This window comes from Felis catus, chromosome B3 (assembly GCF_018350175.1).
Source record: "Felis catus isolate Fca126 chromosome B3, F.catus_Fca126_mat1.0, whole genome shotgun sequence".
Classification (NCBI taxonomy): Eukaryota; Metazoa; Chordata; class Mammalia; order Carnivora; family Felidae; genus Felis; species Felis catus.
In genome coordinates, this window is record NC_058373.1 from 1104435 (window position 1) to 1128024 (window position 23590).

Genomic DNA, 23590 nt, shown 5'->3' on the forward strand with positions numbered 1-23590 from the left:
GCGGAAACCGCGGAGCCGCTCCCCGCTGTCCGGTGGGCGCACGTGGGATCTGGAGCCCGCATTCGGATCTGTCGCCGAATGAAAACCGTGAACACGAGTTCCGGCGAGGGAAAATGGCAGGCCTGTGAGGGCGGATGCGGGGGTTTCCGGGGCGCGAATGCACGGGGGGCTCGTGTGCTGCCAGGCAACGTTGTGGCGTCCCTGCCCCTCCCCCCATGCCGTCCGTCTGTCCCTCTCCATTCTCCTGGCACCATCTGGTCCAGGGCTTCACCTCTTCCTGGGAGGTCACAGGAGGGAGGTGGCCTGGGGACAATTCCAGGCGGGGAGAGGGGACGTTAAGGGACCTGCTACCTCTCGTTATTGGCATTTTACTCTAAAAGGAAACATGAGGGGCGCCTGGGTGGCTCAGTCGGTTAAGCGTCTAACTTCAGCTCAGGTCACGATCTCGCGGTCCGTGAGTTCGAGCCCCGCGTCGGGCTCTGGGCTGATGGCTCGGAGCCTGGAGCCTGCTTCCGGTTCTGTGTCTCCCTCTCTCTCTGCCCCTCCCCCGTTCATGCTCTGTCTCTCTCTGTCCCCAAAATAAATAAACGTTAAAAAAAAAAATTAAAAAATAAAATAAAAGGAAACACAAGCGACGCCTGAGCGTTAGGAAGGCATTTTTGGAGACGTTCTGGTAAATAATCACTTTGGAGCTAATACTAATACCTAGTATTTCTTGGCACGCTTTGCACGCTATATTTTATAAAATGCCTCTATGGGCAGCCCGACGTGCCCTTTGTGCTTCTGCCCCAGGGCCTTTGTACTAGCTGTTCCCTCTGCCCTGGATGCTTGCCCCTCCCCCAGGGGTTTCTTCCATGCGTGTGTGGGGACTTCGTCCAAATGCAGCCTTTGCCCTGAGGACTTGTCTGACCATCTTAAAATTACCGCCCCCTCTGCCCTGTTCTTTCTGAGGTCCTCTGTTTTTCTCCGTAGGTAGTTCGCCTCTAATGTACTGTAGGTTTTACTGATTTATTTTGCTTATTATCTGCGCCCCACCTAGAAGACAGGCTCTGCAGGGTAGTTTTGTTTTAGCTTTGGTCTGCTCTGTATCCTGCGGTATCGCTACGGCTAAAAACAGTGCCTGGCATCCGCCAGATATCTTTTGAATGAGAAAATGGATGTCTCATTTGACCCCGTTCGTGATCTCAGGAGGAGGAAGTGATACCTTCCTTTTCTAGATGAGAAAACCAAAGATCAGAGGTGATAATTTATTCCCCGATTTACAGCGCTGGGATCTGCCTGAAAATCTTTGCCTCTTTATTGTTTGTTAGAAAATTAGATGATTCAGAACATTTAAGTGATAACAGACCTGAACAAAAGGAAGAAAAATTCAGCCAGGGACACTTACTACTAGTTTTGGTATATAGAGGGTGTGTGTTTACAGACAATTTTATATCATGTTATAACATACCATTTAGACATACCTTTTTACTGACGAAAGGCCATTGACATTAAATGTGTCAACGAATATATATTTGCAGCATGATTTATTAATGGCCGCATGGCATTTCACTGTTTATCGATGCGCTACAATTTCACATGACCAGTTGTTGGATACAAAGGTTATCCGCGATATTTTCTTACTGTGAGCCATATTGAAGTGAATGTTATCTGTAGCATTTTTTTTTTTACACATATTTGATTCTTTCCTTTGGAGAAATGCTTACAAGTGTGGATTTGTTTGATTTAAAAATAGTATATTTTCATTTTAGGTGTTAAGTTTTATTTTAAATGTTACCGCTGATTACTTCCTACAACAGCCGTCGCACAGATGTGCCCTGGTGCCACAGTGCAGGGGGCTGCCTGCTTTCCCACATCCCCCCGATAGTGGTACGTGCCTTCTGGGTTTTTTTTTTTTTTGGTTGTTTATTTATTTATTTATTTTTGGAGGGGAGGGGAGGGGCAGAGAGAGAATCCCAAGCAGGCTCCATACTGTCCGCGCACAGTCCGACGCAGGGCTTGAACTCATGAACGGTGAGATCATGACCTGAGCTGAAGTCGCATGCTTAGCCGACTGGGCCACCCAGGTATGAGCGTCCTGACCAACTCTACTGCAGCAGGCAAAAAGTCTGTTTATTATGGTGCTTCTCCATTTCATAAAGAAAATATGAGCTTAAATACTTTAGATTTATAAATTAGAAGGTAGTCAAACACATTGCTGTTTTAGTTTGCTTTATTTATGATGATGCACATTATTTTCTTAGCCTTTCTTTCTTTGTAAATTGACTGTTTTTTTCTTTTGGACTGCTCCTCCTTTCGTAGTAGTATTTAGAGCCTTCAGTAAGAGGCGAATAGCTTCTGCATTCCAGTTCCTTTTTTTTCATTTTTTATGACGTTTATTGGCATTGTAAGTAAGTCATTTCCAGTTATCCAAGCTGATCAGTCTCATTCTCCGTGATTTCAGCTTCTGGAATCTCGTGTGGAAGACACTTACCTGACCTCCCATTGTCTAAATCCCAACTAAAATCTCCTTCTTTGTATTTCATGCATAATGTCCTCTCGTATATGCCAACGACTGAGAACTAACTTAATTTTTTACCAGTTCGTTAAGCAGTCACTCCAATAATACCTAATATGGACGCATTTATGTTTTACTGAATAAACCATTATTTTCTCATTGACCCAAACGGCTACCTTCATCATACGTTGAATCCTTACCTGCATTGGGTCTCCTTCTTGTCTTTCTACTCTCCGTGGATTTCTCCACCAAATTATGATCATAGGAGCTGTATCATAAATTTTAACATTTGACTGTCCAAATAGCTCGGCGTTTTGACCAGAAAACTCATCTAATTATCTTAAAGCAAGTAACTGCTCAGGGTTCCCTCCAGCACACAGAGCCATAAAAATGCAAACAGAACAAAGCAGAACATCAACAAAATGCTGTCTTGTCAATTTTCTTTTTTTCATTTATTTACTTATTATTTTTTTTAATATATAGTTTGTTGGCTAACATATATAGCAATATAACAAATATATAGTTTGTTGGCTAACATATATAGCAATATAACAAATATATAGTTTGTTGGCTAACATTTTTTAAACATATAGTATGTTGGCTAACATACAGTGGACACAATGTGCTCTTGGTTTCGGGTGTAGATTCCTGTGATTCATCGCTTACATGCAACACCAGTGCTCATCCCAACAGGTGCCCTCCTCGATGCCCATCCCCCATTTACCCCCTCCCCAAAGCCCCATCCCATTGATGGACCTGGAGGGTGTTATGCTAAGTGAAATAAGTCAGGCAGAGAAAGACAGACGCCATACGTCTTCACTCATGCGGGGAACTTGAGAAACTCCACAGAAGACTGTGGGGGTGGGGACAAATAGCGTCTTGTTGATTTTCTTAGTTGCTCGCCTTTGCGGCCTTATTTATAAAAATTTTCTTTTCTGTTTCTGGCAGGTCTGAGCGGGAACTTGTTTTCCTAGTTTTTAAAATGTACTTTAATTAGTATGTATTTTCAAAAGTGCGTAAAAGAGGGGAAAGTGACCTAAGGGATGTCCATCTGCCACTGAGGTGAAATAGGGGCTTCCATTTGGTCATTTTGCCACAGTGCTTGTTGCTTTGTGTTTTCAAAGGAAAGACTGTGAGAGTCCTGCTCCCATCACCTGCCCTTCCCCCGTGGTGAGGGGGCTTCCCCTCCCGGAGTCTTGGGGCTGGCCACCCACCAAACACCAGGCGTTGGGCAGATGAAGCTGACAGTGGTTATTAATCACACGTTCACAACCTGGAGGAGGAGGACACGGGGCCACACAGGGTTTGAACTTGGGAGCAGACTGGACACACGGGCTGCGGGAGGCAGGCTTTGTTGTGACAAGACGGTGAGTGACCCATACTTCCCGTGGGAGGCTGTGATCGGCCTGTTTGCACAGTTCCATGGCTGGCAGGGTACCAACCCCCGTTTGGCTGGGGGGTCTTGTCCGCAGGAGCAGATGGGGAGCCATTCGAGGCCCTCCAGGTCTCACCAGATGTCAAGGCAGCGCCTAATGCTGGGCCTTCATTTTAGGCTTCTCCACATCTTCCTCCCCCTCTGTCTTTCTCCAAAAGAAACCACTGTCCCAAACCTGGCATATTTCATTCCACGTGCATTTTCGTGCTTTCCTTTTTATATATACATTGCAGAACAATCCATTTTGTTCCAAATTACACCAGTCACATGACACATCCATTTGTAACTTTCTTTTCCATGCATTTTTATGTTTTTGTTTTTCTTTTTTTTTTAATTAAAAAAAATTTTTTTTAACGTTTATTTTTGAGACAGAGAGAGACAGAGCATGAACGGGGGAGGGTCAGAGAGAGGGAGACACAGAATCTGAAACAGGCTCCAGGCTCTGAGCTATCAGCACAGAGCCCGACGCAGGGCTCGAACTCACAGACCGCAAGATCATGACCTGAGCCGAAGTTGGCCGCTTAACCGACTGAGCCACGCAGGCGCCCCAATGTTTTTGAAGTGTATCCTTAAATTGGCTGTAAATAAATTCATATTAGCTGCTGTATGATATCAATTATATGATCTCCCCACCCCCCTGTACTCTTTTACTATTAAAATCTGTCTTTAAGAATCAGCTTTGCGGGGCGCCTGGGTGGCGCAGTCTGTTAAGTGTCCGACTTCAGCCAGGTCACGATCTCGCGGTCCGTGAGTTCGAGCCCGGCATCGGGCTCTGGGCTGATGGCTCAGAGCCTGGAGCCTGTTTCCGATTCTGTGTCTCCCTCTCTCTCTGTCCCTCCCCTGTTCATGCTCTCTCTCTGTCCCAAAAATAAATAAACATTGAAAAAAAAAATTAAAAAAAAAAAAAAAAAAAGAATCAGCTTTGCTTCCTTATGAACCCTGTGAATGGTCACCTTGCTTTGTAACCAGAGGTGGATGTGGAGGGCGATAGAATTTGCTTATCTTGAGCTTTTTCCGCCAAATTGCCTACTCTTTTCCAGGCATTCATGCGTAAAACTCAGTCATGCGAGATCAATACTATTACTGGATTTAGATTTGGGCTATCTGGCAGAAGAGTCTACGATCTTTAACTATTGTACTATTCTGCCTATAACAAACACCAACTGTATCCTGATTTGGTTTTGGCTGAAATTTCCTACTTCATCCTGATCCTTGCAGCCTTTCCGTGACAGTATGTTTAGGTATATCGCTCATAGGTGGCACCTGGCTGCAATTAAAAAAAAAAAATTCCAAATGAGAGTCACAGACTTTGAGCTGGTGAATTTAGCTTGTTTACGTTTATTGTGATTTGATGTATTTGGAAAGATTTCTGTCACCTTATTCATGATTTTTACTTGTCTTCCTTTGTCACTGCTTCATTTCCCTGATTTCTGACCTTCTATTAATTGATTGTTCATTTATTCTGTTTTGTCTACATGCGTTTAAAATTCTACATTAAGTTTTATAATTTCTTCCTGTTCTCCTGGTGGTGATCCATAAATTTTTTTCTTTTCTTCTTTTAAAATTTTTAGGGGTGCCTGGGTGGCTCGGTCGGTTAAGCGGCCGACTTCGGCTCAGGTCATGATCTCCCGGTTCGTCAGTTTGAGCCCTGCGTCGGGCTCTGTGCTGATAGCTCAGAGCCTGGAGCCTGTTTCATATTCTGTGTCTCCCTCTCTCTGACCCTCCCCCATTCATGCTCTGTCTCTCTCTGTCTCAAAAATAAATACACGTTAAAAAAAATTAAAAAAAAATAAGTCTTTATAAAATTTTTTAAATGTTTATTTTTGAGAGACAGAGTGTGAGCAGGAGAGGTGCAGAGAGAGAGGGAGACACAGAATCTGAAGCAGGCTCCAGGCTCTGAGCTGTCAGCACAGAGCCTGATGAGGGGCTGGAACTCACAAACCACGAGATCATGACCTGAGCCGAAGTCCTTTGCTTAACTGACTGAGCCACCCAGGCGCCCCTCCATAAATTGTTTTCTAACATACATTTTCGAGTTAACATCTAAATGTATTTAACATTCCTTCCTCCTCTGGAGGATACCAGGTAATGCTGAGGGAGTTTTAACCTAGATCACCACCCCCCTTCTATTTTAGCTCTAAAAATAGTCATTAACATGGTTTTTTACAGTTGGTGTGTGTTTAGAATTTACTATATGTTTACTGCTTTCTTCTTTCTGAATCCGTCTTTCATTTCTCTGAAGGAGCTTCTTCAGTAGCTTTTACAGTGAGGAATGTGAGCGACAAAGGCATCTTCGTCTGCAGTTAGTTTTAATCTTTATTTCTGAATAATAGTTTATCTGGTGATAGGATTATAAACGATAAGTCATTTTTCCTTAGCACTTTAAGAATTTTGTGTCTATGTCTTCTAGTTTTCTTTTTTGTGTGTGTCTGTGTCTTCTAGTTTTTCTTCTTCTTTTTTTTAACTTTAAATGGACCAATAATTCTGGACATCTGTTAATGGAATACACACAATATGGATTTTGTAAACAGACCTCGGTTTCTCTGAAAGATGGTCCAAATTACAATATCATCTTTATAGAAGAGAATAGTCTGTTTTTTTTTTTATTCTTGAAAAATCTGTTTTTAGTTTTATTCTTTTCTCAGAAATTCATTCCCTCCCCCACTGCCTCAACCATTTCAGGGCTTTCTCTTCATGTGTGTTTTGCTGTTTAAAGGTGAATTTATTTCTGTATGTCTTATTTGGGGTTGCTCTTTGAGTTTGAGGTTCATGTTTCCAGTCTCAAACATTTCTAACATTATCATTTTGATTATTGGCTTTCCACCATCCTCTCTTTCCTGGAATACCTGTCAGACGTTTGTTAAAACTTCACCAACCATGAGATCATGTGAGAAATGTTGTGACCCAGGCTCGGGCAGAGGGCCGCTGACCACCGAGGAGGGCACGACTCCCTTAAACTCTGGGGTCAGTGAGGGGTGGGGGAGGGGCTGCCACAGGAGCCCCCGGAAGGGGAGCAGGGTTCCAGCACGGGGAGATGTAGGGCACTCGGCAGGGTTGAGGGGGACGGTCCGTGGGGCCACACGGGGTCCTCAGGGGGCCTGACTGCCAGACGCCCAGCTGCTCAGGGCCCCCTGAGAGCCCTCCCTGCCCCGTCCACGTGCCCACCGAGATTCATGAGGACCGTGTGGCTGGCAGGTGTCGTGCTGGTGTCGGCCTCCTGGACCCAAGACGGTGGGTGTGTGGGTGCCTCGGCCGCTCTCACAATGTGCTTTGGGCTGTGCTGGGAGCTGAAAGTGTTCACACCCTGAGGGACCGGCCCAGAGAGAGCTGAGAGAGGGGGAGGCTGAGTGAGCGGGGTGTGGGTCTCCATGTGTGTGTGTGTCTGTGAATGTGCACGTGTGTTACTGTCCCAAGCGCACCGAGAGCCGTGACGCCCCCTCTCCGTCCTGTGGTGCGTGTTCCGCGTAGGCCCCTGCGTAGAGCCGGGGCTCAGCAGGTGCACGGGCCAGAGCGGCCCCCATACCTGCCCCCACTCGGGCCCTCGGCAACTTGCGTCTCTTCTGGACGGGCGGTCACCCCTCCTGGGACCTCAGTCTCCGGTCTGTGAGATGGGGGCACCGTTTCCCCCCACCCCCCACAGGGCTGCCAGTGTGGTGGAGGGAGGGAGCCCGCCCGCGGCAGCTGGAGCTGGTCCCGCCGTTACAAAGCACCCGTGTCTCCAGGCTCCTGCCTGGTCTGCTCTCCTGTGGGGTTTCTCTGTGGCCATTCGCACACGGGCTGCCCCTGCGTCCACACGCCCACTTGCGTGGCGGCAGGTGCCTTCCCCTGGCCGTCCATGAGCGGTTTTAATAAAACATGACTCAGGCTTTCCAGATCACTCGTGATTCCTTCCTTCTCTGCCGGAGACCCTGGGCCTTGCTGACTGGGGCCGAGAAATGTGTAGCCAGTGGGCAGGGGAGAACGTGGAGAAGCCCCCCGGGGAAGCAGAGTCGGGGTCTCCCGGGAGCCGTGCGGGGTCAGGGCTCGCTGCTCCCCGTGGCTGCCCTACACCCCCCAAGTCTGTTTCCCCATCGGTCAGGACACTCCCAAGAGGTCTGGTGAGGCTGTCAGAGTCCAGGAAGAGCGTCTCTGCAGGTGCTCGGGTCCCCAGTGATGGAGCAGAATGTGCATTTGTCCCCCACCATCCTGCACCCACTTACTCCACACTCGAGTCCTCTCCTTTAACAGATGGTCCCCACACCGAGCGCTTTCTTGGGGCGGGCTGGGTGGCCCTGTAGGACGTGCTTCCCCGCAGCATGCTCTGGGCGGGAACGGGACCCCTCGGGGCCTCGTTGCCTCCTCCCCACAGGGACATCCAGACCGTGGCCCCTGCAGACACGTGTGGGAGCTCCTCGTGGGAGCTCTGCCCTCAGGAGGGACAGCCCGCTGCCGGGAGCCGCTGAAACCAGTCCAGAGAAAAGATGCGGTTCCTGTAGAAAACAGGGCAACAGGCTGATTTCACAATCAGCAGGGTTGGCCCGCCGGCAGGTGCGGCCGAAGACGCGTGTCCTGGGCGTCCTGGTAAATCTCAGACCTGGTCCTCGATAATGGATGGGCTCTACTCTGTCTTAGGGAATTCTGTGAAACCCTCGGTTTGGTGTGTTTAATGTTTCTGTTCAGGGACTGGTTAACGTGGCTTTTCCGTCCATTTCGAAGGCTTATTATTTTTGTGTGCTGATTACGAAATAGCAGACGTCAGAATTTCAGAGAGGATGGGAAATTATGAAGAAAAATAACATTACACAGAACACATCAGAACACAGGGGGAAGGGGTACGAGGGAACTTTCTGTGGCACTCGGAACGTTCTAGATCTTTCCAGGGGAGTTGGTTACTACACAGACGTGCTTTTATTGAAGCTTCAGCAAACGTACCCTTAAGATTTGTGCATGTAGATCTTATTTTTTTTTTTAACGTTTATTCATTTTTTGAGAGACAGAGAGTGAGAGGGGGAGGGGCAGAGAGAGAGGGAGACACAGAATCGGAAGCAGGCTCCAGGCTCTGAGCCATCAGCCCAGAGCCCGACGCGGGGCTCGAACCCACGGACCGTGAGATCATGACCTGAGCCAAAGTTGGACGTCCAACCAACTGAGCCACCCAGGCGCCCCATGTAGATCTTATATTAAAGAAAAGCTGTGAACCGTTGTTGGGACTTGGATTAATGATACGCATGATGAAACGCTCAGGGGGAAGTGTTCAGATGCCTTCAATTTACCCTGAAGTGCACTAGAAACAAAATAAGCTAGCCCGATGAAGGATGGATGGATATGTGACAAACCAGATACGGTAAAATGTTAATGGTGGAATCCAGATGGCGAGTGTATGAGTATTTGCTATAAAATTCTCTCGACTTTGCTCTATGTTTGAAAATTTGCATAATAAAATACTGAGGAACGAAGATTACCGTTCAGAAAAAAAAAAGTCCATATTTACCATCCAAACGTAACCACTGTTAACATTTCAGTGTCCGTTAATTTCTTTCATTGTCATCTCCAAGAATATATCACTTTGTATAATGAAGACCTTCTCACACATACAGGCTAGTTTTCATTTTTTTCGCTCAATATTGTGTCATATTTTTTTTTGTCATTAAAAAGTCTTCCGTGTGTAATTTTTAAATTTTTTTTTTCAACGTTTATTTATTTTTTTGGGACAGAGAGAGACAGAGCATGAACAGGGGAGGGGCAGAGAGAGAGGGAGACACAGAATCAGAAACAGGTTCCAGGCTCTGAGCCATCAGCCCAGAGCCCAACGCGGGGCTCGAACTCATGGACCGCGAGATCGTGACCTGGCTGAAGTCGGTCGCTTAGCCGACTGCGCCACCCAGGCGCCCCCCGTGTGTAATTTTTAAATGAAGGTGTAATTCACCTGTAGCGAAAGTCACACGTGTTAGCACACGGCTGCGTGACTTTTGACAGATGTAGACAGTCAGGGAAGCACCGTCCGCCAGCCCCCGCGACCACCGACGTGTCTTCCCGAGCGTCATTAAAGTGGCGTCCTCACGCACGTGGCTTCTTTCGCTCACGCACAATGCCTGTGAGCCCCGTCCACGCTGTTGCCTGTACTGATAGTTTGCTCCTTTTTGTTGATGCGCTTTAATCTAATCTTACTGCTTCAAAGAGTCATTGTTTATCATAACATATCTTATGTATGCATTCCTTTGTTATTTGGGCATTCAAGATGCTTCATTTTTCCACTGTTATAGACGCCATCACAGCAAACATCTTTGTACATAAATCACGGTCATCGACAATTTCTTTAAGGTGGGTTCCTGGGAAGGGACTTAAAAGTCGTAGGCTATGAATGTTTCCGAAGCTGCTGATACACTTTTATTTTTTTTAAAAAATTTTTTTTAATGTTTGTTTATTTTTGGGACAGAGAGAGACAGAGAATGAACGGGGGGAGGGTCAGAGAGAGAGGGAGACACAGAATCAGAAGCAGGCTCCGGGCTCTGAGCTGTCAGCACAGAGCCCGACGCGGGGCTCGAACTCACAGACTGTGAGATCATGACCCGAGCTGAAGTCGGACGCTCAACCGACTGAGCCACCCAGGCGCCCCTACACTTTTAAATTAAAAAGCTCCTCGCGCCTCGCTAGGTGGTTCGTAACTGGCCTGGTTTACACCGGTGTTTATGATCTCCCTCTACTTTGTGATGTTGTCGCTGTAGAACGGACTGGAGCGTTCAGCGTCGGCCGCGAGGCTCTGACGTCCTCAGCCATGGACACCAACCAGGACACGTCCCTCTTCCTGATGAAGATCTTGGAGGAGCTGGACAGCAAGCAAAACACCGTTTCCTACCAGGATCTGTGCAAGTCGCTGTGTGCCCGCTTCGACCTGTCCCAGCTCGCCAAACTGAGAAGCGTCCTCTTCTACACGGCCTGTCTGGACCCCAGCTTCCCGGCCACGCTGTTCAAGGACAAGATGAAGTGCCCCGGGAACAACCAGCAGTCGAAGAAGATCATGGTGGCCGCGGACGTCGTGACCATATTCAACCTGATCCAGATGAACGGGGGCGCGGCCAAGGGCAAGCTGCCCACGGGCCGGCAGAAGGGGCGCCACAAGGAGGCGCCCTTCGAGCCCTGCGGGGCGGACGCGGAGGCCCGTGCCGCGGCCCAGTGCGAGCCCCTCGGCTGCGAGCTGGGCGACAGGCCCTTCCGCCGGGGCTACCCCGCCCGCCAGGCGTCCCAGGGCCGGAAGGCGGACCCCAAGGACCGCCCGCCGCAGTTCGTGCCTGCCTCGGAGCCCAACTTCCTGCTGGGCGTCGGCAAGGAGCTGAAGGGCCGCGCGGCCTCCCTGGACCGGCTGCAGGCGCTGGCGCCCTACTCCATCGCCAGCCCCCAGCCCTGTGAGATGCAGAGAACCTACTTCCCCATGAACATTGAGAGCGAGCCCGTCTCAGATCAGGACTCCCTGCCCATGAGCCAGGGTGGCGGCACGGAGCCCTTTGTCATCCAGTCCTGTGTCCAGAAGAGGAACATCTTTAAGGAGGATTTTCACAACCTGATGGCCGTGTCGCCCACGCTGGTTGGCCCCGCCAACAAGGGAGAGGTCGAGCGTGGGGAGCCCCGGGGGCACCCGGAGCCCCACAGGACACCCTTCTTCAACCACAGCTTTGAGACGCCCTACAACAGCCAGTACCTGAACCGCACGTACTCCCCGGTGCCCGACAAGAGGCGGGCCAAACACGAGAGCTTGGACGACCTGCAGGCCTCCACGTATTTTGGGCCCACTCCAGTGACGGGGGCGCAGGAAGCCAGGCGCTGCCCGGGGAGGCCGGGCAAGCAGACCCCCTGGCCGGCCAAAAGCTGGAGCCTCAACACCGAGGAGGTCCCTGACTTTGAACGGTCCTTCCTAAACAGAAACCCCTCTGAGGAGAAGCTGCGATATCCACACCCCAGCAGCCAGACCCCCAGTTTCCCCGCCCCAGACAGGCGGCCCACTTACCTCGCGCCAAGCGACCCACAGCAGGTCCTTCCCGGGGGCTACGCGGCAAAACCAGATGGGCTCAAACCTAAAGAGGTCTCGTCCCCTGTTGACCTGGAGAAGCACGAGCCGGTCAGAAAGTTCAAAGACAAGAGCATTAGCTGCACGGGGGGGCAGCTCAGCTCAGACACCAGCAGCGTGGGCACCCAGACCGAGCAGCACGTGTTGGAGCCCAAGAAGTACAAGGACCTGTGCGCCTCCGGGCAGAGCAAGTACAGTGACAGGCACGCCATGAAGCAGTCGGACGACGACTCGGAGGTCGTCAGCGATGACATCAGCGACATTTTTCGATTTCTTGACGACATGAGCATCAGTGGCTCCACGGGGGTGATGCAGTCCTCCTGTTACAACAGCACAGGGTCCTTGTCTCAGCTCCACAAGTCGGACTGCGACAGTTCGCCGGAGCACAGCGTAACCAAAATCGCCAACGGGCTTCCCGGTAGCAAAGGAGAAAAGGGCAGCCGGCCCGAAAGCAGCAGCCACCGCTCCGAAGAGGAGCTGAAGACCAGCGTGTGCAGGCTGGTGCTGAGGATCGGCGAGATCGAGCGGAAGCTTGAGTCGCTGTCGGGTGTCCGCGAGGAAATTTCGCAGGTCCTGGGCAAGCTAAATAAGCTGGATCAGAAAATGCAGCAACCCGAGAAGGCGGGTGCGCAGGTCGACCTGAATTCCTGGACGAGCGAGGCTCCGTCCGACGAGAGCGCCTCTCCCCGGATGTTTCGTGGGCACGGCGGCCCCCGTGGGCCCAAACCCGAGAACGCGGCCGACTGGTGCTGCTCAGAGGCCAGCGGAAGCAACAGCGAGAGCCTCCGCGTCAAGGCCTTAAAAAAGAGCCTCTTCACCAGGCCGTCCTCGAGGTCCCTGACGGAGGAGAACAGTGCCACGGAGTCCAAAATCGCCAGCACCTCCAACTCGCCCAGAGACTGGCGCACCATCACCTACGCCAGCCGCGCGGGCCTCGGTGAGGAGGAGGCGAAGGACAGGGGCCCCGGGGAGAGTAAGGACTGGCACCAGAAGTCCAAAGAGGTAATTTAATCCGCGCCCACCAATCAGGGCTCTCGCGCTGGGACAGCCCCGGGGCGCATCCCCGGAGGAGCCTGGCTGTCCTTCCAGATCTGGGGCACGGTCCGCATTAGGACAGGGAGGACGGCCCGGGCAGATGGTCCGTCCGCCAGCTGGAAGGAGCGTGTGCCTGGTATCGTCCACGGGAGAGAGCGGGGTTCGGATTCAGGAGGGGTGGCGGAGCGGGGAGTGTGGGGGAGACGCAGGCGAGCCAGGGATGACTGCTCCTGAAACAGCGGGGCGCGGGGAGCGGGCGGCGAGTCCCCAGTCAGGAAATGCCCCCCCCGCCCCCGACGGCAGCTCCCCGACACCCGACGCCCGTTTCCCCTGCCCCGTGGCTGTCTGCCATCGCAGCCGTGTGCTCACTCTTCCCGGGAGCCTCGGTGCCTTTGCATCTTGAGGGCCGACACCTCCCCGTCGGTGCCAGGGCGGGCGTACACGGATGCTCGCGTCCCCTGCCGCGGGGAGCCGCGGGCCAGTGGCGCCCGCGGCAGCCCTCCTCGCCCCTTTCTGGCCAGAGCCGATGCCCTGATTCTGCGGGACGGGCCGCAGGCGCTCGGAGGGGCCGGTGCCGGGGAGGGCGTGACGGCGGTGTGGGCTGTGGGCTCACGAAGCCACGCGGGAGGCTGGCTTCCACGCAAGTTTTCAGTGTCCAGAATCGGAGGAAGGAGGGTAAAAGACGTGATTTATATACATATATGTATATACGTATATATATATATATGTTAATCTTTGTTTAGGTGTATTTATTCTTGGGAGAAAGAGACAGAGCACGAGCAGGGGAGGGGCAGAGAGAGAGGGAGACACAGAATCCGAAACGGGCTCCGGGCTCCGAGCTGTCGGCACGGAGCCCGACGCGGGGCTCGAACTCACCGACCGTGAGATCCTGACCTGAGCCGCAGTCTCTGAGCTGACGTCGGACGCTCCATCTACTGAGCCCCAGGCGCCGGAAGTGATCTTGTCCGATCCCAGGGAGGCCTGCTGCCTGTGCCGGCCACTGCTCTGCTCTCGTGCAGCCTCGTGCAGCCCGTGCTGTGGGAGCCGGTGTGGCGCCAGCCGGCCCGGTCCACGTGCAGGCCCACGCTCACACACTCACACACTCGCGCCTCGCGGCCCATCCCGCGCTCACGCACACGTCCCTCTCAGGCACCCGCAGCCTCTCCTCCCTGCCTGCCCTGTTTTCCCTGGCTTTTCCACGTCACGTACACGGCTTCGTGTTCTGGTGTCGACCCCCTCTGACACACGGGCGGGCGGCCCTCTGCTCGGCCGTCCGGTCTGGCAGGAGAGGGGGAGAAAGGCGGACACTGACAGGTGCCCGCTTTTACGGGCCTCGCCGTCCAGGGGGCGGACGGACGGGGAGCCGGGCAGTCACGGGCCTGCAGAGTGTGCAGAGATGGGGGCCCACCCAGGCTTGGCGGTCACCGAGTGCTTCCTGGAGGCCCTGTGAGACCCCCGTGTGACAGGTTCACGGAGAACAGAGTCCCCCCGGGCCGGGACCCCACACTGCTGTCCAGCTGGCCGCTCCCCGGAGGGTCTCAGCACCACCGGAGGCTCCCGGCGTGTGCCCTCTGGCTGCTTCCCTCCCGAGGGGCAGGGTGGCCCGATGTCGGAAGCGCCTCGAGGGGAAGGGCCCGCGGTGCTTACTCCTCGCACCAGGTACAAACTGGGAAAAACGAGGGGCTGAGACTCCCGGAAGCCCAGCTGGAAGCCGAGCCCCCCAGCAGCTGTGCCCCTGCTCCGTGGGGGCCTCGCCCCTGCTCGGCGGGGCCTCTCTGGGCTCCGCTCCGTGCCTGCGCGAGGAGGGCTGCTAACGGCAGTGACGCCACGAGGGCTTGGTCCTCGAGGTCTTGTTGCCTGAGCTCACGTGGGGGCCATCCCATTGCACACTTTTCCTGGACACTTGCCCCCACTCCTGGCGTACCTCCTATCTGTGCTAAATCCCCGCATTCTGTTCCCCGGATGCCCACGGGGTCCCGTTCCCCGGACGCCCTCGGGGCCCCTGTTCCCCGGACGCCCTCGGGGCCTCGCAGTAGAAAGCCGCTGGCTGCCCGGTTGTGCCGTGAAATCCCACAGGCTCTGTGCTACTTTCCTGGCCTCCCCTGTGCCCCTCTGCAGGCGGCCGGGCCATACAGCGTCCCCCCGCAGCACCGACTGCCCAAGCAGTGCAAGGACAGCTTCCTGGTGGAGCAGGTGTTCAGCCCGCACCCCTACCCCGCCTCCCTCAAAGCGCACATGAAGAATGACCCCCTGTACGCGGACATGCGGCTGACGGAACTGGCCGAGGTGAAGCGGGGCCCGCCCTCCTGGACCATCGAGGAGTACGCAAGGAACGCGGGCGACAAGGGCAAGCTGACGGCCCTAGACCTGCAGGTGAGTCTCGCGCGGTCGCGGGCGGCGGGGGGAGGCACCCCCCACACCCCAGCCCATGCAGGAGGGACCTCGCCGTCCGGCGCCCCGGGGCCCCCGCCCCGGGATTCTGAACCTTGATCAGCCGTGGAGCCGAGGCTTTAACAAGGGGAGCGTTACTTTGCTGGTTTGCTTGCAAACATTTGGCAGTGGGAACGCAGGGTTGATTGACGGACTTTGGCCGCCGAGTAGCTTAAACCGGTGCGTTTAAGGCTCTGTAGCGAGTGTACATCCTCCTCGTTCGTTGCCCACGAGACCTGAGACAGAGCTTCACGAAACACCAGCCGATTTCTCCTTCCACATGTAGCACGTGGGATAAACATATTTGTGGGAGCCAAGCTACGGATTATGTGTCCGTGTGGAGCAGTCCCAGGTAAGAGCCACCCCCGGGAGCTCGGTGAACGCAGTCGTGGCCCGAGTCTGGCCACCACACGAGGGGCTGGGGTTCGGGCACACGTCGGTGGGCAGCCCCACCTGGTCCCGTGCACACTGCGCCTGCCCGTGTCTCTGTGTCACCACGGGAAAGCATCCCGTCCTCACCTGCAGAATGAGCTTTGCGACCTGGCCTGTCGAGGGCTGTGGGGGAGGTGCCAGTGGCGGGGGCCGGGGGGCGCGGTGTGGCGGGCAGAGACCTCGGGTTCCCCCAGCGCTGGGCTGCTCTGCGGAGGGACCCGGGACGTCCCCTCTGCCCGCTCCATGCCGTGCACTGGTCGTGCCCGTGTGTCCCTTGCAGAGCCGCTGTGAGAAGGTTTGGGGACAAGGCGCTGAAAGTCCCCGGCGGGAAGCAGGCGCTAGAAAGGATTTCAGGGGCCAGTTAAGTGATGCTGAAACGAGTCAGGGCTGCGCGTTCTTTCCCGGGCGGCTGTGAGCACGGGGCGCGGGGACCGTAGGGTCCGCGGCTTGCAGACGAGGAGATGCCAGTTCTGGGAGCCGAGTGCCTGGCCCAGGTCGGACAAGCCTCAGTCTGTGCGGGACCCAGCCCAGCCCCTGGTCCTCCTCCTGGGCTGCCGAGAGAGCGGGGGGCCCGCGTGTCCCCGCAACGACCACAGTGAACCTGAGTGACGGGAGTTAGGGGAAGGGGCAGTCCTGGCTAGACTCTAACGGTGGGGCTTGTGGTGACAGCCCCCTCGCCCCTCTTACCCCTGCACGCTGTGTCCCTGCGTGTGCTGTGTCCACTGTCCCTCCGGGCCGCTCCCTGTCCTGTCCTCCTCCTGCTCGTGGGCCAGGGCATGGATGCCCTGCAGGAGGGCCCTGTGCGGCTTCGCGGTGGGGGCCACTCCCCCTGCGTTCCTGGGTCTCACGGCCTGGATGGTTCAATTAGTACACGATCATGAAAGGGTCAGATGAATCGAACGAGTCATAGATCGACTAATGTCTTTATTTTAACGTTTATGTATTTCTGAGAGACAGAGACAGACGCGGGGTGGGGGGAGGGGTACAGAGAGAGGGAGACAGAGAATCCCAAACTGGCTCCACGCTGTCAGCACAGAACCCAAAACGGGGCTCGAACTCACAGACTTTGAGGTCATCACCTGAGCCGAAACCGAGAGTCGGCCCGGGGGCCCTGAAACAGCTTCTTGAAGTTGGGGGAGGGGGCCGTTCCCAGGCACAGGTGACTTTTTGCCCCTACAGATGCGTGACATGTTAACATGCCACGTTTATAAGTATAAACCCAAAATTGCCCGAAATAACAGCAGGCCTTCAGACTAGAGAGCTTTGGTGACCTCACTTAAGGTCGGGCCAAGGAGGGAGCGCCCTTTGCACAAAGCAGGAGGGGAGGGGTTGCCGGGAGGCGCGGCCTGACTCGTTCTCGTTCCTTTTCGGAAACTCAGGTGACGTCAGGACAGCTGCGCCATCTGGACGATCTCCGGGGCCCCGTGTGTCTGGGTGTGAGGTCGCCCGCTCGGGGGCGGGAGCAAAGGGGGGGCCCTGTTGTCATTCCAAGGGTCTGGGGGCCTGGTAACAAGCCACCCTGGCCCCTGGCCCTGGAAACTGTGGTATCACCGCTGTTTGTTGTCCTTAGAGCCTGAAGTTATCAGGAAGGCTAATAAAAAATAGTTTATTTTGCAGGCTGAGTCCCGGCCTGTAAGGTGTACGTGACCGTGAAAGGAAGCCAACTTCCTTCTGTTTGAGACAGAACCCGCCATGCAGGGTGGGCTTGGTTGGCTCCAGGCCTCCCTCCGTGACAAGCCTGGGAGGCAGAGGCAGCCGGGCCCGTCTTGAAGGTGCAGAGTCGGGGGGGGGGGGGGGCTGCTGTTCAGCCATCCAACCCTCGCAGGTGGCCGCTCACCGTGGCAGACCAGTCTGCCTGTGAGATTACCCGTCCCGGATCCCCCTCTCCCGTCCGGTGTCCGTGAGATGGCTGAAGGGCTTTCGTGGCCGAGCCACACATTGCAAGTGTCCGTGGAGGGCAGACTTTGCGGGGAGGGACCCCTGGCTGGAGCCTGAAGACGGGTGTTCGTCCTAATGGCGGGAGCGGGCAGCTGGGGGAGGCCGGGGCCCCTGGGACTCTAGCAGAGGACGCGGTAGTGGGGGCCCCCGCAGAGACCCAGCCCCGTCGTGACAGACTTTCCGTTCCTGAGAGAGTCCCGTCACTCACGATGGCCCAGGAAGGGAGGGACTATCAGGGAGGGGCTGTCACGGTGCGATGGGCAGGGTGAGAGCCCGGGGGGCATCCGGGCACCAGCACCAGTGACAGATGTCGTCGCCCTGGGATCTGAGGCCGAGGGAAGGGAGCTGTTTCTGAAACCCACCGAGACCCAGGGCCCCAGAGCAGACGCCTGGAGGGAATTGGGAAAACGTCCCGTCCACTGACCGGGCCCACCTGGCGTGCGTCCACGGGGCCAGGCTGCTCTGTCCCCAGAGCCAGGTGACAAATATCAGAGGCGCGTCTGGAAGGACGGGCCAGTAAGTAACACGGGTCAGAATCACCAACATCCCCCCAAAACACGTTACAATGCAGTTTTCAAACGGTTTTCAAAGGATGTGTTTTGTGATCTTGTGCGTGTGTCCGAGCGACTTTAACGTGCACGTTTTGAGCATTAAACAAGCCGAGAAAATCTCCAGGATGGATACATTGTTTGTGTTTCAGAGATTTAGGTGACCTTGCTTGGGATTTCTGTGTTTGCTTTCACGTGACGCTACGTTATTAAAAGCTCTTGCCGGAGGGGGAGAACACTGCTCCCCCCTCTGCCCTGTTACAGGAACTGATTAGCGCATCACTGGGGAGCGGGGTCCACGGGCAGCTCAGGAGAACTGTGGTGTTTCTCCTACAGACGCTGTGTCAATCTCAGGACACGGGAGACCGAGGTCAGCGCGGGCCTGCCATCGCAGACGCAGCCCGTGGCCCTCGGACCGTCTGCACGGCCCTGTGGACCGGGACTCCGAGCAGCGGCCTGACCATATTTTAGATTGTGTGTGAGCTGCTCGTCTGGGACAGGACTTTGATTTCTCAGTAGACGCTTTTGTGTGGATCTGGGAACGGAATCAGAGCCACGAGAGAGCCCTGCCTCAAAGGGCTCTGTTCTTAGGGCCGGTAGGGGAGCATACCTGTCAGTGAGGTTCCCTGGTTGTCCCACGGCCCGGCCGGCCCGCTCGTGGCCGCAGACCCCTGGCGTTGAGCCCCGTGTGTCTCGGCCCTGATTTGCTTGCTCACAGCGAGAAGACCCGTGGTTTCCCCGTGTCAGACCCGTGGACTCAGGCAGCAAGGGCGGGGCAGGTGTAGTCGTGGCGTGTAGGAGCCCGAGGCCTCGGTGGCCCATGTCAGGCGGGGCTGGCCTGGCGGATGTCGCGGTGGTCCCGGGCTGCGGACGAGTCAGGCGCTCTGGGACCTGCTTTCAAGTACTTTCCGTGTCCCTAACGTCTTGTCATTGCTTCTAGACACAGGAGTCCTTAAACCCAAACAACTTAGAATACTGGATGGAGGATGTTTATACCCCGGGCTACGACTCGTTACTGAAGCGTAAGGAAGCGGAGTTCAGACGAGCCAAGGTCTGCAAGATCGCCGCTCTGGTCGCCGCTGCCGCGTGCACGGTCATCCTCGTGGTTGTCGTGCCCATCTGCACGATGAAATCCTGAGCCCGGGGCCGCCCCGCCGTGCACGGCTGGCTGCCGCCAGCTCTCCCTCTGTGGCGTGAGGTCTCAGGGCCGTGTGGCGACCGCTCGCTGGGGTAGAGACACAGCCGCTGAGGCTTTCTGCCGGTGGGCAAGATGCGCTTCAGGAAGTGTGCGTTCTAGAGAGACCTACCCTCCTATTGGCTTTGACTCAATGACGCTCGGATGAGTTGTTAGAAGTGCAATATCTTTTCCTACCAAAAGAATGTAACGGACGAGCAGAACATGCAAATTGAATTCCAAGCAAAAAAAAATTAATTGGATTCTTTCCATTTTATTGAAGTCTCGCGGTGGGGAATATGTTACGCAGCAGATATTTGCTACGTGCCTGCCTGGGGCCGCGGAGGGAGAGAGCCTGATGAGTTCTGTTTTCCTTAATGTTGCGTTGCAGGTGAAGTCACAGGTTGTGTGTCCCCAGAGGATACTTCTCTGCTGACTCGCAGCAAGGACTACGACTTTTCAATCTTGCCCTCCGGTCACCATTATGATCCTCGTTGCAGATCTTCATGGAACATTCTGGATCTTTCTCCTGCGCACGGCGTAGGGAGGAGCTCACCTGCCGAGTCAGGCATAGCATGGAGTGTGCTCCCTCTGCGTACGAGGCTGAGGGACCCGGGCCGGGAGATCTTCCTGTCCACACCCCGGGGTGTGGGGAGAGCCGCTCACCAACACCGTAAGGTCAGTACTGGAAAATCACGGCCATCCACGCGGTCCCCCACGTGCTCCTTGGGCTTCTGTCTCCTGGTGGTACCGGGCACTCTGCTTCTCACACGCGAGTCGGAGAGTTTGGAACGTGTCCTTGTGCCTTGAGGAGTAGAGACGAGGTAGAAACTTTGACATTCTAACCGCGGACTGTGGTTTCTGTGTGCCGCAAACCACTTCCGGTGGCTTTCACAGGATCTTGAAAGCTTGTCAGTCATACGATAAAGGCGTGGAGGTGTTCTCCACAACGCAACACCAACTCCAGAGTTCCAAATACTTGTCAGCAGCGCAAAAAAGAAAAAAAATCTCTATTTAACCATTTACGTATCTATCTGTGTATGTCTATCTGAACACCTAGTTTTGGTTTATTGTCCTTCTTTGTTAAATAGCTTGAGAGCAAGGTTTCTCCAGCGTACAGGAAGCTGTTGTAATTTGATCAGAATTTGATCCCAGTTTCCACCTGTTGAATGGTGCTTTGACATAATTGCACGGAGAGAATCCTTTTCGGCGTTTGACTCTAATGTCTTGCTACAGGGTCAAAGAAAAATGGCAGAAGCTCGCTACCTTAAGTCTTCTGAGAACAAGGTGGGTTATGAACAAATGTTGAGAGTAGGAAGAAGCACTCCGGACGGTATAATAAATTCCTGAAAGAGGGGTTTGGGGAGCATCTCAGATTTTAAAGCAGTAGGATCCAGCATCCGTTCCCAAGACCTTCGGATGATTCTCAGCTTGCTCTGTCGAGGTCTACGTTTCCCCACACGGGGCAGTCGGAACATTTCACGCTGTGAACAACTAAGGGACGGATGCTTTTGTCTGTAGTGAGCCTTCATGTTTAGGGGCCTTTATGTCACTGTTTTTATTCTCCTGTTTTATTCTCCTGTTTATCTGTGGACTTTCAACTAGGTGACTGAAACTTAAGCCTTAGTATGCAGAACTGAGGATTTATCGTTGAAAATGAAAAAAAAATATATATATATATACATTACTGTCTATTGTCAGAATTTTCGTTTTCTGGTGCTCTGTTCTGGGTTGGGTACATTAAATAAGGTTGTTTCTTTCACCCTCAAAGGGGGATACTGGGTTCCCACCTGTAAGAGTTGGGAGCTACCCTATCCGCTCTCCTGCCGTCCAGGACGGCTCCGTGACACGGTCCCCCTTATCACAGATTAAGCCACGAGAGCATCAGAGATAGGTAGCTCCCAACCTCTTGCTCCATGATTTGCAGAGAAGTGGAGATGCGCCAACCTGGGATGAGAAAAACCTTGTCCAAGCCCAACCCCTGCTGTCCTTGCCAGGTAGGACCATGGCGCATGGACCAAACTGCCATCGCCTCTTCCTGATGGGCCCTGCTTGAGCCACGTGTCTAGCTACTGAGGCAGGGTGTGTGACCGTAAGCCCCACCCCGTGTGCGGAAGAGAAGGGACTCTGTAGAATTTTCTTCTCCCCTTTTCCTGTCTGAGGAGGTAGCAGAGAAATCTCGTCTGGCCCTCCGTCTAGTGTGGCTTTAAAATTCAACTCGACATCATCGCCGCGTGACGGAGAAGAAACACCCAGGGCTGGTGATGCCCCTGGGGAACCCGATGGCCCCAGTGGGGACGGGTTATCTCCAGCTTTATCGCTTGGAGTGTGGTTCCAAGTTAGGGATCTTTGCCACAGCTTGAAGCTGACAGATGCTCGGAGCCTTGGGATCTAGAGAAGGTGGCGTTCACGGCTGGGTCTTTTCTCTCTCCTGACCCCATGCTTGTGACAGCCTTCTTTCCCCGGACCCCCTCACTCTAGCCGTCCCCCTCCCCCATCCCTGTACTTGCAGAGCGGGGCAAGACCAGAGTCTGGCTGGGAAGGAGACTTCTCATCCCGTGTGGACTGGCCTGACTCCCGTAGCGGCCGTCACCTTGTACCATCGTCTCCGGCGCATTCACAGGAAGTACGATTTCCCATGCCTGGCGCCTAGAATCATACACTATCAAAATTCACCTCGTTTCTCTTGCTTTTGAAAAGTGAACAATCAGATGTTCTCACTTAAGGGATTGTCCTGAAATCAGATACCCTCAGCCAGTCATTAAATTCAGAATAATCGTATTCCTCTCTTCTAGTCTGAATTTGCTTCGAACACAGCCTTGCAGAAAAGCAAAAAAACGTCTCCCGGCTCGGTTTTCGGATATTTTACGCCACCACCCCCTTCTTTAAACTGCAGATACGGTCGAAGCAAGTTCCTCTGTATCACCATTACTAGCTGACCGTCGCGCGTTAGTATTTTAGGGCATGGGGCTACGCGATTGCTACCTGCCAGGCCACTTTAGTAGATGTGCCGACGCTCGCTGCTCTGATGTGCCGTGAGTCCCGATGCCCTTATCGGAATCGAGGCAGTGCTGTTTTTGTTTACAGTTTATCAGTGTACGAGCGACGGCACCTCGTTTTTTTAAACAACAACGGAAAAGTGCTGCCAACAGTAAATGATTCTGTTAAGAGGTGTAGCAATTTGTGAATGTTGAAATTCAACATGCTTCATATTATAACCAACTTGCAAGAACATCATGGTCCATCGTGTGAATACCAAATCAGTATATACTGTATATTGTACTACAGAGATTTGTATTTAAAGGCAAAGATATTAGTAATTGTTGGGATAATTGGGGAAAGGGTATAAGATATTTATTGATGAACAATGAAAACTGCGACAGACTTCCTTATTTATGCCTTATGAATAAAAGGGTGTGACTTTTAAGTTCTATGTGTGAGACTCGGGGAGCAGTGGGTATTTTTGAAGGCGGGGACTGTCAACCTTTTCTATGTTTGCTCTGTACAGCTGTTAGCACACTCTTGGTGCTTGATCAACGTTATATAATACCAATAACTAAGCACATTTTTAGATCTTTTTTCAAATGGCTTGTGTAAAATTTGGTTAATGTACAATGGTTGGTTGGAAGCTATCATAGAAAATCTGCCTCTCCAAATATAATCAAAAATAAACTGAAAAATTATAAGATATCTTGCGGTGAGATTTCATTTGATGCGTAAATTGTAAGCGTTCAGTTTTATGCACATATCAGAAGTGTCCAACTTGGTGATTTTTCATAAATTGAAACCATCCATGTAATGAGCACCCAGATAAAAAAACAAAAACAAAAACAGGACACTCAGACACCCAGAAGCCTCCCAGAACCTCCCTCATGCCCCGCCCAGTTAAAACCTGGTGAAGAAAAGTGGCCCTCCTGTTTTAAGGCCACACATTCGTTTTGCCTTTTTTTTTTAACTTTATGTAAACACATTCATGTACCTTGCATTTTTTTTTTTTTTTTTTTTTTTAGTGTAGTTGACACACAGTGTTACATTAGTCGCACGTCTGTACGTTATGCTG

The 23590-nt window shown here is 53.3% G+C and overlaps 2 protein-coding genes across 3 annotated transcripts in view; both read left to right on the forward strand.

Annotated features, from left to right (window-relative positions):
• Nucleotides 1-10767, forward strand: part of TMED3 (transmembrane p24 trafficking protein 3) — a 95094-nt gene extending 84327 nt beyond the window's left edge. The window contains exon 3 of the mRNA XM_045058708.1: nt 10637-10767. Within this exon, the coding sequence (XP_044914643.1) occupies nt 10637-10675 (39 nt within the window). The 3' untranslated portion in view covers nt 10676-10767. The remainder of the gene's footprint in view (nt 1-10636) is intronic.
• MINAR1 (membrane integral NOTCH2 associated receptor 1) lies at nt 10687-23220 on the forward strand. Of its 2 annotated transcripts, XR_006598713.1 has the most exons (4): nt 10687-12975; nt 15127-15381; nt 15725-15790; nt 19297-19425. XR_006598713.1 is itself a non-coding variant. In XM_023254793.2 (3 exons), exons 1-3 carry the CDS (start codon nt 10687-10689, stop codon nt 19492-19494), a joined length of 2742 nt encoding a protein of 913 aa, XP_023110561.2. In that variant the 3' UTR covers nt 19495-23220. The 2 variants fall into 2 exon arrangements, 1 of the variants encoding a protein (XP_023110561.2); XM_023254793.2 differs by lacking the exon at nt 15725-15790 and having other exon boundaries at nt 19297-23220.
• The last annotated feature ends 370 nt before the right edge of the window (nt 23221-23590 follow it).

Coding starts and splice junctions, on each gene's coding strand:
- MINAR1 (XM_023254793.2), top strand. CDS start 10,687: ATGGACACCAACCAGGACACGTCCCTCTTCCTGATGAAGATCTTGGAG. Junction 12,976..15,126: donor GGCACCAGAAGTCCAAAGAG/GTAATTTAATCC, acceptor GCCCCTCTGCAG/GCGGCCGGGCCATACAGCGT. Junction 15,382..19,296: donor TGACGGCCCTAGACCTGCAG/GTGAGTCTCGCG, acceptor CATTGCTTCTAG/ACACAGGAGTCCTTAAACCC.